This window comes from Octopus sinensis, linkage group LG9 (assembly GCF_006345805.1).
Source record: "Octopus sinensis linkage group LG9, ASM634580v1, whole genome shotgun sequence".
NCBI lineage: Eukaryota > Metazoa > Mollusca > Cephalopoda > Octopoda > Octopodidae > Octopus > Octopus sinensis.
Genome location: NC_043005.1, coordinates 73867156 through 73888490, shown reverse-complemented (window position 1 = coordinate 73888490; position 21335 = coordinate 73867156). Strand labels below are relative to the sequence as shown.

The window sequence follows — 21335 nt, the reverse complement described above, 5'->3', positions numbered from 1 at the left end:
CGGCCGGTATGCATGGGTGACTGCTGGTCTTCCATAAACAACCTTGCCCGGGAGGGTACATTTCTAGGTGCAATCCCACGGCCAGCAGCATATATTTTTCAATTCCTTTTTCGTTCTTCTGTAGAACGTTATTATATAAGTTGTTGCTGAAATGACTTTGAATGCTTTTTCTTTGAATTGATCTCCAGTAACCATTATACAGAATCACAGTTTATGACTTTATTTTTTATTAGTCCGTATTACAACTGTCTGATGGACAGTCACGTGAAACCCCGAGTTACGGTTGTGAAACGTTTTACAGCTTCAATAAAATAGTGTGTATGTGTGTGTCTATATATATATTTCTTTACTGCCCACAAGGGGCTAAACATAGAGGGGACAAACAAGGACAGACAAAGGGATTAAGTCGATTACATCGACCCCAGTGCGAAACTGGTACTTTCTTTACTGACCCCGAAAAGATGAAAGGCAAAGTCGACCTCGGCGGAATTTGAACTCAGAACGTAACAACAGACGAAATACCGCTAGGCATTTCGCTCGGCACGCTAACGTTTCTGCCAGCTCGCCGCCTTTATATATATATGTGTCTATATATATATGTGTGTGTGTATCTGTGTATGTATACATGTATATATGTGTGTGTGCATGTTTTTGAATATATAAGTACATTTTAAAAAACAGTCTTCCGAGCGTATTATGCTAGCATATATAACACATTTATTTAGTTTAAGTAAAATATATCTCATCTTCCAGTATATCTCAGACGACATTGTCCAATGTAGCTTAATGATGGAAACTTGTAAAAATGATTATTTTTCCACTCATAAAAACGCTGACCACGACAACGACGACGACGACGACAACAATGACAAAAACGATGACGGCGTTGGTGACGATGGTAACTACAATGACCGTTGATGATGATGTTGATGATGATGATGATGTTGCTGATGATGATGATGATGATGATGATGATGATGACGATGATGATGATGATGATGATGATGATGATGATGACGTCGACGGCGACGACTACGACGATGATGATGATGACGATAATGATGATGGTGATGATGCTGATGATGATGATGACGATGGCGACGACGACAACGACGACAACAATGACAAAAACGATGACGGCGTTGGTGACGACGGTAACTACAATGACCGTTGATGATGATGATGATGATGATGATGATGATGATGATGAGATGATGATGATGATGACGATGATGATGATGGTGATGATGATGATGATGTCGACGACGACGACGATGATGATGATGATGACAACGAGGGTGATAATAATGATGATGGGATACCTAATGTGAAAATAACTCGTCCGCCACTAGAATGATTTCATTTGGTGGCTGACGAAGCTTTTCATTTACCCCTTAATGCAGTGCGCTGGAATATTATGTCTTCTTGCAATGAAAATATACTGTTGTTAGTTGGGATTCCCGAGTCATGTGTTCTTTCTCTTTCTCCATCATTCGTTTTGATAATTTCGCTTGAAAAACGACAAAAACATGAAAATGTACAACGATGAGAGCAAATAATAAACGTTCTGATACCCTCTCAGTCTTAAGATAATTCACACTGAATAACTAAATACTTGAATATATAGAACTAGCAGTATCGCCCGGCGTTGCTCGGGTTTGTAAGGGAAATAACTATATAAGCATTTTTAGAGAGTTTCTTCCCTTTTAGATGCCAATTCGGGCTTTCTTAGCCATTTCTGTTTTGGTGTCTTCAAGCCATGAAGTCGTTGTTCTAAAAGAACGCTGGACTCCTTGACAACGCTTTACGACGTTGATTTTATTACACTCCCTTCCCCACAGCTTCACGAGGGAGGGAAGAAGGGGGAGAACACAGGTGCAGGTGTGACCATAGACGCCAACTCCGCCGCCATCGACACACGAAAAATTATGCATTAAAATGGAATAAAAAATGATGTTAAATTATTTTTAAAATCGTAGACTCATCGTAGACACGCTCTAATACTCAGACGGGCTCGATATGAATCACGACTATAAGATGCCCGAATTTGGTTAAACTGCACCGCAAAATGTGGGAGTAGTTAGGAATCTAAATCGAAGGGGACAGACACTCACACAACTACAGTTTTATATATATAGATATTGAATTTACTCAGCACACACACGCAACACACGTACACACATACACACACACGCACATACACTCTCACACAAACACACACTCACACACAAACACACACGCACGCACGCACACTCACTCTCACACAAACACATGCACATAAGCACACACACAAACACAAAAATACACACTCACAAACACACGCGTACAAACACACAAACACATGCACACACGCACACTCACACACAAATACACGAACACACACAAACACACGCACACAAACACACACAGACACACATACGCACGCACGCACATGCGCTCAAACTATTTCAGAACACGCAAACACAAACACATACACACATACATACAAACACACGCACACACACACACATGCACGCACGCGCACTCACACACAAACACACACACACACACGCACAAACACAAACACACAGACACAAATACACACGTACGTACGCACGCACGCACACGCGCTCAAACTATTTCAGAACTAAATGTTCACCCTTAAATGCACTGAACCATCCTTTCAGCTATGACATCATCTGCATATATAAATCATTTTTTTGCTGTCTGCAGCGTTTTGCTTTATTTTTTCAGTTGAAATAAAATGACGAAAAGGAATCTCATTTTCCTCCATTTAAACTTCTAACACAAAATTCTGAGGCAGTAAACTACCTACAGAGTAATTGTTATAGCAAGACGTGTTAAAATGGCACTTTTCAGAATATATATACTCATACATACATACAATATACATGTATATATAAGAACACGCGTCGTCGTTTTAATGTGTATTATTTAGTATAGTAATTTTTAGTACAATATTAATAATTTACTTAAATTTATATTTTGTTATAGATAATATCTTTCATTATTAATTGAATTACTTTATGGAGGTTCTGTCTCTTAATTCTAGATATATATAATATATCTTGAAATTTGATTTAGTATTACTAAACTAAGTTTGTTTTCCTCTGTTGCCTCGAAATTTTATTTTCTCTACTATTAATAATTATATATATATATATATATATGCGTATATGGGTACAGTACGTCGCCAACGGTGTAAATAACATGAAATACGTAAACAACGTGAAAAAATGGAGAACAGGATAAGTTAACACAGAGAAACGACCCTTCATCATTTGTCGGTTGACTATCTACTCCTCATTTCGAGCATTCAATGACAATATGACTCTTCAAAGACAGTTGCTCCCATAAATTTTAAAATAAAATAAAATTTAGGATTTATGGAGGATATATATATATATTATATTATATCATATTATTATATATATATATTATATGTATATATACACATATAATAATAATAATAATAATAATAATAATAATATAATAATAATAATAATAATAATAATAATAATGATATCAAAATTAAAAGAAGAGTGTCATTGTTATCTAGTGAGCGATATTTCCACATCTTGTGTGTCTTCAATTGGTTCAAACAATAAATTTGTAAATCTACTTCATTTTGGTTGATATAGAAAGAATTGAGGTAACTCCTTCTGAAGATATAGAGTCAAAATTAAAAGAAGAGTGCTAGATAGCAATGGCACTCTTCTTTTAATTTTGACTATATATCTTCAGAAGGAGTTACCTCAATTCTTTCTATATCAACCAAAATGAAGTAGTTACCTCGATCCTTTCTAAAATAATAATAATAATAATGATAATAATAATAATAATAATAATAATAATAATAATAATAATAATAATAATAATATAATAATAATAATAATAGTCATAATAATAATATGAGATCATGGAGAACCACACTAATTCTGAACAGTGACAATGAATCCCTAAATGCTGGTGATGTAAAAATTTCGTGTGGCATTTTCCAGGGTGACTCACTGTCACCACTCCTCTTTTGTTTATCCTTAATACCTCTCTCAAAGCTGCTCAATGACGCGCAGTACGGGTATAAAATGTTTGATAAAAATATAAATCATCTCATTTACATAGATGATTTAAAGCTTTTTGCAAAAAATGACCAACAACTCAAGGGCTTACTAGCGATAGTCAAACAATTCAGTGACGACATCAGAATGCAATTCGGCCTCGATAAATGTGCAAAAGCTACCTTTATCAAAGGAAAAATGACAGAAACATCTAACGTTAACCTTGACCAGCAGAATGTCATAAAAGAACTAGACCCAGCGGAGAGCTACAAGTACCTAGGGGTAATTGAAGGGAACGGAATAAGGCATTCAGAGATGAAGGAAAGGATCAGGAGAGAATGCTATCGAAGAGTGAGAGCAATACTCAAGACAGAGCTGAATGCAAGAAACAGGATCGAAGCGATCAATGCATTAGCCATACCAGTCGTGACTTACAGTTTCAATATTGTCAATTACTGAAATATGTCAGCTCGACAGAAAAATAAGGAAACTGTTGACAATGCATAGAATGCACCACCCTAAGGCAGATACAGAACGACTCTATCTGCCAAGAAAAGAGGGAGGCCGTGGTCTTTTGCAACTGGCAATAACAATGAAGATTGCTACAATTGGCCTAGACACCTACCTGAAAAACTCTGAGGACTGGATGTTAAAACTTGTCTCAAAACATGAAAACAAGAAAGCATCATACTCAGTCACAAAACAGGTAAAGGAATATCTAAGTGAATTCCGAATACAACCAATTTCGGAATTAGAGATAGACATACAAGAAACAAGCACAGAAAAAGCTAGGCGCATGAAAACCCGTGCCAAAACTGCGGCCTTAGATAGTCTGAATAATAAATGGCAAGAAAAACCTCTCTATGGCAAATACCCAAAGAGAGCGAATAGTGCAGATATCGACAAAGCCCTGAGCCATCAATGGCTAATGGCCTCTGGCTTAAAATCTGAAACAGAGGGGTTTATCATAGCAGCTCAAGATCAATGCCTACCAACAAGAAACTACCAGGCCAACATATTAAAGAACGGCAGTAACCCAACATGTGTATGCCGACAACAAAATGAAACCATTGATCATGTTGTCTCCAAATGCAGTCTTCTAGCGCCTACAGAGTACCTCAGTAGGCATGATAGAGCTGCACAATATATTCACTGGGTAATTTGCAAAAACCTGGATTTGCCCCATGAAAAAAACTGGTGGGAACACAATCCACCTCCAGTGCTTGAAAATGCCCACATCTCACTCCTCTGGAATTTCACCATTCAAACTGACAGGAAGATAGATGCAAATAGGCCAGACATCATATTGAAAGACTTCAGACAAAGAACATGCCTCCTCATTGATATGACTGTCCCAATCGATATAAACGTGTCTGTCAAGACCTACCAAAAACTGAGCAAATATAAAGATCTTGAAATAGAAATCAGCAAAATGTGGAAGCTGAAGACTAAAACAATACCTGTTGTCATAGGTGCCCTGGGAATGATAGCGAAAGGGACTGATTGCTACCTAACTCAGATACCAGGAAACCCCAAAATGGCAGAAATGTAAAAGATAGTGCTCATGGGAACTGCTCATATCCTACGCAAAATACTCTCTATGTAATCCCAAGGTTTAAAACAAACTTTTTTTATTTAATTTTTTAAAATTTTATTTTATTTTTATTATTATTATTTTTTTATGTATTAGACATTCACTAGTACAACACAAAAAAAAACAACAAAAAAACCCCCCAAATATATGGCACAGAACTTCCAACCTGTTGTCTCTTGAGGTCTCTGGGTGAGACTTGGAGCCAACTTGTACAGACATAAAGCAAAAGTCAAACATAGAATAATAATAATAATAGTACTTTATGAGCTTAAAGCTTACAAGCGATCACCGCGCAATGACTAAAGAAAGTCTATAATGCGACTTATAAGCCCTCTACAGAAAAAAAGTAGGCTTTCCCATACACATGGGGCTTATATGCCCAATTATTAGACTATTTTCTTTAGTCATTGTGCGGTGGTCGTTATATGCTTTAAGATTTATAAAATATTATTATTGTTATTATTTACAGAGTTGTAAAAATCGACACTGCTTAACAAAAACCATCGCAGTAAAAAGTTTGTTTATTATGAAAGTTAGTTTACATGCAAGTTTGTTTACAACAACAACACTACGAACTAATTATGGTTCTTAAATGTGACGGAAAGAAGCGTAGTTGTACGTTGTGTAATTGACTAGCACACTTGTCACGAAAACACAGAGGTATTGCTTCGTGTCCCATACTTGTGTCCCTCTTCCAGTGCTTTTATGCCCCATTATTAGACTATTGTTTTTAGTCATTTCGTTTTAAGCTTATAAAGTACTAGTATTATTTACAGAATTGTAAAAATCGACGCTGCTTAACAAAAATCATCGCATATACACACACACAAACACACACACACACAGACACACAGATACACAAGCACACACGCACAAACATATATATGTATGTATGTGTATGTATATATATATATATATATATATATATATATATATATATATATATATATTTATGTATTAGGTGTGTGTATATATATATATATATATATAATGTAATAAATGCGAAGACTAATTTCTGTGTATCAGTGTGTCACGCTTAGACCCCCCTCTTTCACTATTCAATGACACTCCTACTATTCCTCATGATGGGGCGAAAGTAATAGTAGGCATAGAGACGGTGAAGGGGAGGGTGAAGACAGAGAGAGAGGAATAAAAAGAGAGGGAGAGAAAGAGAGACAAAGAAATTTAGGGAGAGTTGATGATGTCTTATTAAAAGTAGCAGAGTTGATAGTGGCAGTGGGAGTAATAATAAAAGAGAGAGAGAGGGAGAATAAGTATGTGAGAGAAACAGGGAAATGATGCTCAACTTTGACAGAAATTCCTGTCGTCGACGTACTGAAAACTATTTTGTTTTATTTTTTGCTTTCTTTAATACATACATACATACATACATACATACATACATACATACATACATACATACATACATACATACATACACACACACACACGTATAGGGAGAATTCAGAAAAAAACAAAAGACGAAGACAGGTGGTGTATACAGCAAACAGATGAATTAGTGTAACGCTCGGTATGTGCAAAAGTCTTTAACGTTTCGAGCCTACGCTCTTCCACAGAAAGGAACACAGAAAGAAACAGGGAGAGAAAATATAGTATGTGTAGTGGCTAGCGAGCTATCATGGCGAAACATGTCCCTGCCCCAATTCTGCCCCAGTATTTATAACATGATACCGTGGTCTTTTCCGTAGGTTTTTCTTTCCGCGGATAGACCTTATCTACTTGCCCCTTTACACTTTGCATCATGACATTTCTGTGATACACGATCCCTATTGATCGTATTTTTCTGTTTTCTTTCTTTTTTGCGATCCCTTTTGATCGAAAACCTACGACCCCTTTTTTTCTCCCCCCCCCCAAAAGCACTATTTTGTAATTTGTTTCCTTTGTGGCTAGTAAAGAAGCATATCTATCTATCTATCTATCTATCTATCTATCTATCTATCTATCTATCTATCTATCTATCTATCTATCTGTCTGTCTGTCTGTCTGTCTGTCTGTCTGTCTGTCTATCTATCTCCATTGTCCTGGAACCTCATAAAAAAAAACCCAAAATAAAATCAATGTCCTCCTCTTCTAAACAAAATTAAAAAAACCACCTTATTTATATAAATGAACAAACTGTTTGTACATTCACAATTTTAATTGACAAGGTCGAAGACCAACGAAAGCGCTAATAATAATGACTAAATAAAAATAATTCTTTTTCCAAAATTCTGGCGACCTCCTCTTTTCTCAATATTCAATATCTCTACACTATTTCTAACACTACACACACGCACACACACACACATATCCACGAAATACACTTTAAGTGAAATAAAGTTTCCCTAAAATTAAACATATCTAATATAATAAATGTGTATGTCAGTGTATCACACTTTTTCAACTTTAATAAATCCTTCCTACTGGAAGTACAAGGCCTCAGATTATAGGGGAAGGGATTAAGTCGATTACATCGACCCCAGTACATAACTGGTACTAATTTTATCAACCCCGAAAGGATGGAAGGCAAAGTTGATCTCGGCGGAATTCGAGCTCAAAACTTTACGACAGACGAAATACCTATTTCTTTACTTACCCACAAGGAGCTAAACACAGAGAGGACAAACAAACGAATTAAGTCGATTATATCGACCCCAGTGTGTAACTTGTACTTATTTAATTGACCCCCGAAAGGATGAAAGGCAAAGTCGACCTTGGCGGAATTTGAATTCAGAACGTAGCGGCAGACGAAATACCGCTAAGCATTTTGCCCGGCGTGCTAACGATTCTGCCAGCTCGCCGCCTTAATATGATATAATAAAATATAATATAATATGATAAATGCGAATGTCAGTGTGTTACAGTTTTTCAACTAGAGGCCGTAGTTATCATACCATTTTGAATCAGGCTGACACTGTAGATAAATTAAAAACATTCCGGGCCGAATCTGAACCCACAATCCTGAAATTTTGAATTTCTAACTTTTCATTACTGTGACTGTTTGCGGCAATTTTTTTACGTGACTTTTTGAGGTAAATTTTTTGTACGATAACAGTTTTTATAATATAAGCGCCAAATCTGTGAGTAAATTAAAAACATTCCGGCCGAATCTGGATCTGCAGCCCTGAAATTTTGGATCCCTATGTTTTCATTACTGCAATTGTTTTCGGCGATTTTTTCACATAATTTTTTTTTTTGCGACGATTATGATTATAATTGGGATATGACACTGGAGGAAGCAGATCCACTGATTCGAGATATATTACGTATCTACCACAAATCCAATATGTGGTTTTTGCCTGAAAGCGGAAGATGGAAGGTTTTGGAGCATATATTTCTTGTCTGCTAAACATTGATGATGAGAATGTATGGCATTCAAGCCTTTCTGAACGAGGGTGTGCATCCATGTTGAAACGGAAAAAAAGGGTTTATGCCCGATGACTCGAAACTAGGCCAATGATGATGGCAGTGGTGGTAGTTGTAGTGGTGGTGGTGGTGGTGATGACGACGACGACGACGACGACGAAGACGGTGATGAAGTGCTGTTGGTGGTGGTGGTGTGGTAATGATGATAATCCTTTCTACTATAGGCACAAGTCATGAAATTGTTGGGGAGGGGACTATACGATAACATCGACCCTAGTGATCCACTGGTACTTATTTCATCGACTTCGAAAGGATGAAAGGCAAAGTCGACCTCGGCGGAATTCGAACTCAGAACGTAAGGACGGATGAAATGCCGCTAAGCATTTCGCCCGGTGTGTTGACGATTCTGCCAGCTTGCCGCATTATGTGGTAATGATGATAATGATGATGACGAAAACAACAACAACAACGATAACGACGATGAAAACAATGATGATGGTGATGATGTCGACTGGAAGTTGCTATCTAAATTAAACACACTCCACTCTAATTACGTACATAGCAATCTCAGTGTATTAAATCCCAAAATAGCGTAATGTATACACACATACATATACATACAGCAATGACTGTTTATGTACTAACAGTGTGTGAGTAGAGCTTATTTGTTCGGAGATAAGCTGAACTAAATGCTTTAAGCTAATTTCACTGGGCGTTATAGTAAATATAAAAATGCCGAAAGTCTTTTAGCCAAAGTTCCAGCAGTACAACATATTGGCATGATGTTGGATAAGGTATGTACACATCCTTTAATAAAACCACCGAATGTGCCCGGAAACAACTTTAAAACAACTTCTATTGTCTTTTCAAAAGTATCTGAATGAAAGCTTTTATGAATACGAAATCGCAAACTAGCAAAACCGCAGAACGTACTTCCGACAATGTAATACACAAAGTTCAATTTAACCATGGAAGCTGCAAATTCATGGGCACACAAGTACGTCTCGTTTTCGTTGGATGAGTGCTTGCTCATGGTGGAATCGCGTGGCTATGGGTTCTTCTCTTGGATCCCCATTCGCAGTGTTCTATGTGACAAATGAGAATAAAAAAAGTTATACTTAACCCTTTAGCGTTACAATTTCTCTGTCAACTGTAATGCTTATTTATTCGCATTGTTTTGAATTAATCATGCATTATCTCGTAGTTGTAAGGTTTCGATGATGTGATTGTTTATTTTTAAAATGAAATTTTGGGGTAGGTGTGAAAAACCAGATCCTTCTCATTTTCGCGTAACTGCGCGTCGTATCAAAGCTGAGGAAAAGATGACCATCTGTGTAGAGCTAATGAGCAGCTTACAGCCCTTATAGTCAGGTTAAATATTTTTTATTTAACCTGACTATATATTTTTATTTGTGCCTATTAACGTAAGCACACTGGGCTACATAACAGTATAATTTAGAAATGCTGGGTTCTTCCAAAACAGAATAGTACAAACTGATGAATATTCTTCAACTATGATTGATTAGTGGTGCAGTGAAATTTTTGTCAAACATTCCAGGGATTCTCCATTTGAGGTATCTAGGCGAACACATAAAGATAAAGCTCCGTCACCAGTTATATAGATTCATAGGACCGGTTTCCTGGACCCTTTGGTGTATATACTCCCCACTGGATAGGACGTCAGTCCGTTGCAAGAATACTAATTTTTGCGAGTTGAGTGACCGGAGGGGGGAGGACGTCAAATGAAGAGTTTTGCTCAAGAACAAAATGCATCACCCGGTCCAGGGATCGAAACCGCAGTTTTGTGATCATGAGTTCAACATCCTATCCACTAAATCTCCGCGCCTCCATGCTAAACATACGCGTACTAACATATATACGTGTGGAACACACACACACAGATACAGACACAAACACAGACACACACACACAAACATACATACTTATTTACTAAAGTGACATGCACACAGAAATATATACACACGATCCAACCCAGTTATCCACAAATCCCAAGAGCTGCCTTGAGTTAAAATAGCTTTGCCATGTTGTTTGTAACTGGTTTAAATTCTGTGAGAGAAAAGTTTAATTCAATCCCAAGATCCATTCATCCATCCATCCATCCATACAGACAGACATACATATATATTTATACACATATAAATATACACATATACAGACATACACACACATTCATATAACGCACATTCACATGTAACTTTTGCGTGAAATGGCGCTGGACTCTCTCTTTGCCTTCTTTTGGATTATATGTGTATATGTCTAGATCTACACACACAAACACACACACATATATATATATACATGTGTGTGTGTGTGTGTGTGTGTGTGTGTGTGTGTGTGTGTGTGTGTTTTACATATGTATGCATGGGATTTATTTAAGCTTCAACTTTGCAAGATATAACTGCATGTGCATGCGTGTATATATGTATATATGTATATATGTATATATATATATATATATATATATACATACATGCATATGTATATATATATATATATATATACATACATGCATATGTTCATGTGTATATATTTATACACTTACTCATACACAATCACACATCGCAGCTGGAACAGTTACGTGGTCGCTTGACTTGCAAGGAAAACACTGTGCAATGAACCGGACTGACCTATTGGATCCCTATATCTAACGGCGCTATTGTTCACAAACACATACCATCTAAACCTGAAAAGCGACGTGTCTGGCTCATAATTCGTTAAACGATCCATATGACTAACATTGTAACATTTTCCTCGTGTAATTTTTTTTAGCTTCTTATTGTTAATTGATATGACATTCAATGAATATCACTGGCAACATGTGAAGCAGGTTACATGCTCGAAGCTTTATGTTTACATATTATAGAAAGGTGGTTTTATGCAAATTTACTTGACTCTGTGTATATGAAGCGCGGTACGGGTGATCGGTTACGAAACCTTGGCTTTCAAGAGAATTAATCCTAACTGATAATTGAAATGTTTTGCGGTTAAGTATGCGTTTGATATATATATTTGCATATATTTGTGTAAGTATCGAGAACTGTATGTACGCGTTTACTTGTTTGTGTAAGCATGTGATCAGATTTCGGACTGTCTGAGATGAATCTTGGCGCAGCACCTTTCAACGAACCAAACTGAAAAGAAAGAAAAGCGAAAGAAAAATGAGCATGTCCATGTCATATACATTTGTAGATATATTTGTAATTTGTAAATTTTTATACGACAAGCATATGATGTGTGTGTGTGTTTGTGGATGCATACATACATACATGCATACGTACATATATATATATATATATATATATATATAATATATATATATATATATATATATATATATAGAAAAAACAAGTAAAAAAAATAGAAAATGCTAAATAAATTATAGTGACATCTAGTACCGGTTTCGGTCAGTTTGAGACCTTTTCAACTGTAACGATGAAATAATTAAATTTAGAAAAATTAGAAGAAGTTTTTTTAAAAGAATATTTCTATAGTAGTGTCCAGATTTAAGTGCATTCTGCCTTCTCTGACTCCCTTGTTTGCACTTGTGTGTGTTCGAGGTAGTTGGAGTTCTTGTAGGGTAGTAGAGGGAAGGCTGGTGAGGAAAGGGGGTGGGAGAATCTGGGAGTGCCCTGATGGTCGTATTTTGAATGATCAGTGGCGGCTGGCAGTCTCAGTTCAATTCAGGAGAATATTTATATGACAGGCTTGTTTATAGAATTAGCGTAGGTGTTATACTAAAAAACATTAGTGACAAACTTAAGGGGTGGAGAGAGAAGAAGAAGAAGAAGAAGAAAGAGAAGAAGAAGAAGAAGAAGGAGAAGGAGAAGGAGAAGATGACGATGTGTGATGGTGGTGATGATTATGACGACGATGATGATGATAACGATGATGATGAAGAAGAAGAAGAAGAAGGAGGAGAAGGAGAAGATGGTGGTGATGATGGTGGCGATGATGATGATGCCGATGATGATGATGATAACGATGATGATGAAGAGAAGAGGAAGAAGAAGAAGAAGAAAAAAACAGAGAAGGGAGAATATGAATGGGTGTAAATATAGCTATGAAGGGGCTGATTAGTAATGGATTCTATGGAGTGTAGTATTTGTGTGTGTATATATATTTTTTTTTTTTTTTTCTTTCTTTTATTCTAAAGTTGAGGTATATTAATTGTTTGTCGTATACCCGTTAAGAAGTGGCTTGTATTTTGTAATAAAGAGATTTTCTTTACTTATTCGTTGTCTCGAGGTTGTATCGTCCCTAAATTGGTAGTAGAGGGGGAAAATTCTGAAGTGGTGTTTTTTTGTTGGCGCAAGTATCTATGTGTTGGCTAAAAGCTATTTTTCTGTTTTGGGGAATTTTTATCTGGGATCTGTGCAGGGCCATTCGTTTACGCAACCATTTTTTGTTTGGCCTATGTACTGCTCTTGACACCGGAGCAGGTTAGTGAGTATATTAGGTTCTCCGAAGCACATGTGAAGTTGCTTTTCACGGTAAAACGTTGTCCCTGTTGAAGGAGAACTCAGAACCCTCGATTAGATAGTCGCATATCCCGCAATTGGGTCTTCCACATTTTTTTACTGTCGGTTCTGTGTTGAAGAGTGAATTCGGGCTTGTGTAAGGAGATTTCATGGATCTAGGCTGTCTTTGCTTTTTATGATCGTGTGTGTTTGGAGGATTGTGTTCATTCTGTGGTCTTTTTTAGGAGGGGTATGTGTGGAGGATGGTGTCGAAGGCTTCGTTATTGGAGGGTTGTGTTGTGGAGATGTATGGTAAGGCTTTGGTTGTAAGTTTTTCTTGATTTGGGATGTCTCAGTTCCTTGATGTTAAGTTGAAGGGCACGTTGAATGCATTTGTCAATAAGTGAAGGTGGATAGTTCCTGGTGATTAGGGTATCTTTTAGTCTTGTAGTAGTGTGTCTCTGGTGTTTGCGTTTAGAGACTATAGTGCATATCCTTTTTGCTAGATTGAAGGGGATATTCATCTGGTGTGTCTGGGGTGCATGAATTGAATGGAAGATATTGCTTAGAGTCTGTAGGCTTATAGTATATGTCTGTTTCTATTATATTATTAGCTTTCTAATGAGGATATCGAGGAAGGGGAGTTGTTGTTGGCTATATTCCATCGACAAACAATAATATACCTCAACTTTAGAATAAAAGAAAAAAAAAAATATATATACACACACAAATACTACACTCCATAGAATCCATTACTAATCAGCCCTTCATAGCTATATTACACCCATCATATTCTCCCTTTTCTGTTTTTTCTTCTTCTTCTTCTTCCTCTTCTTCTTCATCATCATCGTTATCATCATCATCGGCATCATCATCATCGCCACCATCATCACCAACCATCTTCTCCTTCTCCTCCTTCTCTTCTTCTTCTTCTTCATCATCATCGTTATCATCATCATCGTCGTCATAATCATCACCACCATCACCATCATCGTCATCTCTCCTTCTCCTTCTCCTTCTTTTCTTCTTCTTCTTCTCTTCTTCTTCTCCACCCCTTAAGTTTGTCACTAATGTTTTTTAGTATAACACCTACGCTAATTCTATAAACAAGCCTGTCAATATAAATATTCTCCTGAATGAACTGAGACTGCCAGCCGCCACTGACATTCAAAATACGACCTTCAGGCACTCCCAGATTCTCCCACCCCCCTTTCCTCACCAGCCTTCCCTTACTACCCTACCAAGAACTCACAAATACCTCGAACACACAAGTGCAAACAAGGGAGTCAGAGAAAGGCAGAATGCCACTTAAATCTGGACACTACTATAGAAATATTCTTTTAAAAAACTTTTCTTCTAATTTTTCTAAATTTTATATTTAATCGTTACAGTTGAAAAGGTCTCAAAATGACCGAAACCGGTACTGAAATGTTTTCACTATAAAATTATTTTAGCATTTTCTATTGTTTACTTGTTTTTCATATATATCAACTCGGTGTTCCTTTTCACCCTTATACATATATATATATATATAATATATATATATATATATTATATATGATATAATAAAATATAAATAATATGATAAATGCGAATGTCAGTGTGTCACAGTTTTTCAACTAGAGCCCGTAGTTATCATACCATTTTGAATCAGGCTGACACTTACCACACAGCCACTCCTGCGCCTATATAGTAATTATTATATCCTCACATATCGTGGCAGTCCTATAAAGGACGATGTTACTGTTGCTTTAGCCCCAGGAAAACATCTTTTCCAGCTGGATATTGACACACAGTTTGTGTTTGTATATACAATTTACTAAAGATGGGAGTGATGACCTCCCTTGCAAATGCTATATACGGACACAAACTGTGTGTCGATAGACAGCTGGAAAAGATGGGGCCAAAACAACATTAACATCGTCCTTTATAAGACTGCCAGGTTATGTTGGCATATAAAATTACTATTCAGGAGTGTTACTGTATTTATCTCGCTCAGAAATTTAAAACATGTTTTTCTCGATATATATATAATATATATATATATATATATATATATATATTATATATATATATATATATAATTTATAGTGAATTGAAGAAATATTAAAATTCAATTATCCGCACCAACGCACGGTTGCAACACCATAGGTTGTACCTCCAACCGTGCTGTCTTCTGCTGTGATTTTTGCTACCAAGGTATCGGTTAAACTTTTGATTAATCTGCAACAAGATTATTCATCTTTCTATTTCACAATATATATATATATATATATATATATATATATATATATATATATATATATAATATATATATATATATGTGTGTGTGTGTGTGTGTGTGTGTGTGTGTGCAGGCGCAGGAGTGGCTGTGTGGTAAGTAGCTTGTTTACCAACCACATGGTTCCGGGTTCAGTCCCACTGCGTGGCACCTTGGGCAAGTGTCTTCTACTATAGCCTCGGGCCGACCAAAGCCTTGTGAGTGGATTTGGAAGACGGAAACTGAAAGAAGTCCGTCGCATATATGTATATATATATATATGTGTGTGTGCGTGTGTGTTTGTGTGTCTGTGTTTGTCCCCCTAGCATTGCTTGACAACCGATGCTGGTGTGTTTACGTCCCCGTCACTTAGCGGTTCGCCAAAAGAGACCGATAGAATAAGAACTGGGCTTACAAAGAATAAGTTCCGGGGTCGATTTGCTCGACTAAAAGCGGTGCTCCAGCATGGCCGCAGTCAAATGACTGAAACAAGTAAAAAAGTAAAAGAGTAAAAGATATATATATATATATGGAGAGTTTACGAAAAAAAACAAAAGACGAAGACAGGTGGTGTACAAAACAAACAGATGTATTAGTATAACGCTCAGGAATAGAAAAAGCCTTTTACGTTTCGAGCCTACGCTCTTCTACAGAAAGAGACACAGAAAAAAATAAGGAGAGAAACAAGGAGAGAAAAAAATATGTGTAGTGGCTACCGATCTATCATGGTGACTGCCGGACAGTGGGGTCGTACACATACACACACACACATAGATACAAATAGAGATTCATTGTCTGCATTTAGGCAGTAATCTTTCATTGCTTATAAATGTACACCTTTTAAACATAATTGCATTTCATCTAGAGGTCTAGTTTATGTTTTCCTTCATATTGCATGACTTGCCAGTGTTTTCACTTCATATGTGTCATGCGTATAGTCATGCATATAGACCATAGGAATAAAATCAATGTAAAACAGGTTTAAAGATATCTTAAAGATATCGTGTTCGCACTCGTACATATATATATATATATATATATATATATAGATATATATAATATATATATATATATTATATATAATATTATATATATATATATATATATATATATATATATATAATATTATATATATGTGTGTGTGTATGTCCATTTATGTATATGCATTCTTACATATGTATGTATGCTATTTATAAGCTCATGTGTGAGAGAATGTTTGTATGTATGAATGAATATATTTATATTTGTTTATGCGAATGAAATTGCGTGTATTTTTTTGTGTACATGCGGGGGGCGTATAAATGAGCGAAAAGAAAACGAAAAATGAAATGAAAAGAAAAGCAACAAACAAAAAAGAAAAATATATCTAGTGGAATTCAAAGAAAAGAGACAAATACACAGAAAGTTGCTGATAAAATAACATAACATGGTAAAAAAATATGTTTAGACGAAATGGTGTAACCTGTCTTCTTACAACTGTTTACAGTGATTAAGCGATGTTATATGACCAACAGAAGTGATGCAGTTTTTCTACGTTATATCACTTTGCTATAAAATTACATCACTAATATTGCTTACAAATCATATCAGACGACACCAAACCACACTAAACAACACCAGATATTAGCTGTAATGTCAGCTACACTAAATTTATTTTGATGCTGAGACAACGTTCTTTATTTCAAAAACAGCCCTCAGCCCTCAACTCATTTCTCTTATCTACCCAATTTTTATTCATTTATTTATTTATTTTTGTAATTCCTTTTTTCTCCTCTTTTTCTCGTATTCTTCGATGCTTTATTTCCTATATTTCCGCCTTTCTTCCATTCATACTTTGTTTTTGTTTATTTGTTTATTTCTTTCTTTCAGTCTTCCCTCCTTTCTTTCAAAGCTTATTTCGTAACGATTTATTCTAACTGTTTTAGACTGTTTAATGGGGTTGGATAATAAAGTGACGAGATGTAGTTTATACTATATATATATGCTCTGTGATAAAATAAAAAATGGCGACGTGACAAAAATGATAGACTGCTGGGCTAAAATACACGATAATATTTTAATGTTGTCTGTCGAAGAAGTTCAAATTCCACCACATATAAGTTTTCCTTTCCAGTGTGTATAATTTAAGAACCAAACATGTGAGTGTAGCCAGTCATTAAACACTTTGCTTACAATTCTTTAGCGCCATATCAATGCCAGTGAAAGAAATCGGTTCGCAATGTAAACTGCTAAACCAAGTTATGTAGAGACAAATGAAAGTTCCTCGTCATTTGAAACTAATCGATTCACAATAAAGCCACAAAAATACTCCTGGAGATAGCGGTGCGTGTGAACATCAAGACTTCGCATCTACCCAACGTTAAACGTACGTCAATGCGGTGAGCTGACAGAAACATTAGCACGCCGGGCGAAATGCTTAGCGGTATTTCGTCTGCCGTTACGTTCTGAGTTCAAATTCCGCCGAGGTGTACTTTGCCTTGTCTGTCCTTGTTTGTCCTCTCTGTGTGTAGCCCCTTGTGGGTAGTAAAGAAATAGGTATTTCGTCTGCCGCTACGCTCTGAGTTCAAATTCTGCCTAGGTCGACTTTGCCTTTCATCCTTTCGGGGTCGATAAATTAAGTACCAGTTACGCACTGGGGTCGATATAGTCGGCTTAATCCGTTTGTCTGTCCTTGTTTGTCCCCTCTATGTTTAGCCCCTTGTGGGTAGTAAAGAAATAGGTATTTCGTCTGCCGCTACGCTCTGAGTTCAAATTCCGCCTAGGTCGACTTTGCCTTTCATCCTTTCGGGGTCGATAAATTAAGTACCAGTTACGCACTGGGGTCGATATAATCGGCTTAATCCGTTTGTCTGTCCTTGTTTGTCCTCTCTGTGTGTAGCCCCTTGTGGGTAGTAAAGAAATAGGTATTTCGTCTGCCTCTACGTTCTGAGTTCAAATTCCGCCGAGGTCGACTTTGCCTTTCATCCTTTCGGGGTCGATAAATTAAGTACCAGTTACGCACTGGGGTCGATATGGTCGGCTTAATCCGTTTGTCTGTCCTTGTTTGTCCCCTCTATGTTTAGCCCCTTGTGGGCAATAAAGAACTAAGAAACTTTACCGCGTCGGAAAAATTGGGTAGCAACATGTCTTCCGGTCCTTTACATATCCAGTTCAAATTCAGTCGAGATCGACTTTGCTGTTTATCCCTTCAAGGTAGACAAAATAAAGTACCAGTCAGGTACTGAGTTCGATGTAATCGACTTGTCCCCTCCCCTCAAAAATTTCTGGCCTCGAATCCTGCAATGGATCGGCGTCCCAATCAGAGATAGTGTTGTGATCGTGGTCACTTATATGTTATGGAAACCGAGTAACAGGCCTTATGATCCCTAGGGCTCATTAAAAAAAGAAAGAAAAGAAAATGGCACCACATCTACAATATAACTTGTGAGAAAAGAAAAAGATGAAAGAAAAGAAAAACATCTGAACTTTTGAGGCCAGCCGTTATGTTTTATTTAAGAAATGTCTGGACGCTGGTACTTCTGATTTCTTCCTTAAAGTAAGGACCTTGTGTTTAGTCAAGAAGAAATATTGATACGAGAAGTTAGGATAGTTATCTAAACTTCATAGGTCAATTTGCGTCGGTAAGAATTATTCCAATAATATAAGAAAACGTTACAATAGTTGTTTGAAGAAGAAAAATGATGGAAGACGTTCTAGCAGTTTACGATCACATGTTTTCTTCTGGGCATAACGTACCTAGGACTCTATAATTCAATGTTTCTCTCCGTTTCTTAAAACTATGAAGTGTGACTGGAAGAAGATTTCATGGCATATCTACTACACAAGTGTGCTCTCCGCGACTTTGTTTCCTCATAACCTCTAGAAAAATGGATATTTTTATAAAATGGAATTTACTACAAATTTACATCAGATGGTTGTAGATTTTGATTATATAGGAATCTGATGGAAAGGTCTTTTTCGAGGGTGAGGGTTAGGATTGGGATCAGCCTTGTTTCCTCATGACTTTCAGAAAAATGGGTAATTTCTTTTTTATGAAATTTTCTGCAAATACCTTTCAGAGTATATAGATTAAGATTATACCGGAATTTAATATGAAAAGAAAAAAAGAGAAAAAGAAAATGGTGGGCTCGACAACATACACACTGACACACATCGCATATATCTACAAAATGAAACTTGAAATTTTGAAATAAAATTATGTCCGTCAATATGGATGAATACAAGTCCACTAATTTTTTTTCCGGGGTTAAATAACGATACAATCATCATAAAAACAACAGCAATGACACCAAAGAGGTCTGTACACCGTTTCGATACGCTAGAAATAACAACAAAATTTGCCCACTGCTTAAAGCAATCTATCTATCTATCTATCTATCTATCTATCTATCTATCTATCTATCTATCTATCTATCTATCTATCTATCTATATCTATCTATTTTTCCTCTTCCCCTTTTTTCCCCTCTTTTCTTCTTTTTTCATTTCTCTTTTCTTTTGTTCCTTTTCCTTTTCTTTTTTTTATTTTTATTTTTTATTTTTTATTTTTTATTTTATTTATTTTTTTGTTCTTTTCTTCCCTTTTACGATCCCTCTTGATCGAAAACCTACGCCACCCCCTTTTTTTGTTGTTTCTTTTGTTTTTTGTTTTTTCATCCCCCAAAAGAAAAGCTCTACCTTGTAACTTGTCCCATCTGTGTGCAGCCCTGTGTGGCCAATAAAGAAGCTTATTTATCAGTCTGTCTGTCTGTTCATCTAAACGTAAAGATCTGGATGCATAAAATTACAAACTAACATACCGATAAAGGGTGTGAAAAAAGAAAGAAAAAGGTAGACAGATATATAGATAAATAGATAGATAGATACGAGTAGATAGGTTGGTAGTTACATCGATAGATTGTTAGGTGTGCTGAAGGATAGATTCGTAGATAGGTGGATAGACAAAGTAGTTAAGTAGGTGCGTAGACAGAAATACAGACATAAATACATACTGACAGATAGACTGATAGACAGACAGATAGATAGATAGATAGATAGATAGATAGATAGATAGATAGATAGATAGATAGATAGAAATATAGATAGATAGATAGAAATATAGATAGATAGATAGAAATACAGATAGATAGATAGATAGATAGATAGATAGATAGATAGATAGATAGATAGATAGATAGAAGGTATGTGAGTAGATGATAGCTACGTTGGTAGGTATGTAGACAGGTGTACAGGTTTGTTATAGAGATAGTTTGCTAAATAGATTGACGCAGGAATTGATAGACAGACAGGTAGATAGAGCGGTCGGTAGTGATGTAAAGAGATAGGCAGTTACGGATGTAGATAGCTTGATAGATAAAAGAAGATAGAAAGGTAAGTAGATCGTGTCTAACTTTTCTGTTCTCCATGTTACTTTTTCAGTTTACTAATCTCTAATTTCTTTTTTCTTCTCCTTTTCATTCTCTTCTTCCCTTGTTAACAATCTCATCATCTCTCCTTCATTCTCTCTCTCTCTCTCCTCTCTCTCCTCACCCTTCTTACTCAACCTCATTTTTCTTCTCTTTCCTATTTTCAGTGACGTCTT

General features: G+C 36.3%; 1 protein-coding gene across 1 annotated transcript in view; it reads left to right on the top strand.

Moving 5' to 3' along the window:
- Positions 1-1133: 1133 nt before the first annotated feature.
- LOC115215444 (centromere protein I-like) overlaps positions 1134-21335 on the top strand; it is a 46827-nt gene continuing 26625 nt past the window's right edge. The window contains exon 1 of the mRNA XM_029784607.2: positions 1134-1154. Coding sequence (XP_029640467.1) covers positions 1134-1154 — 21 coding nt within the window. The remainder of the gene's footprint in view (positions 1155-21335) is intronic.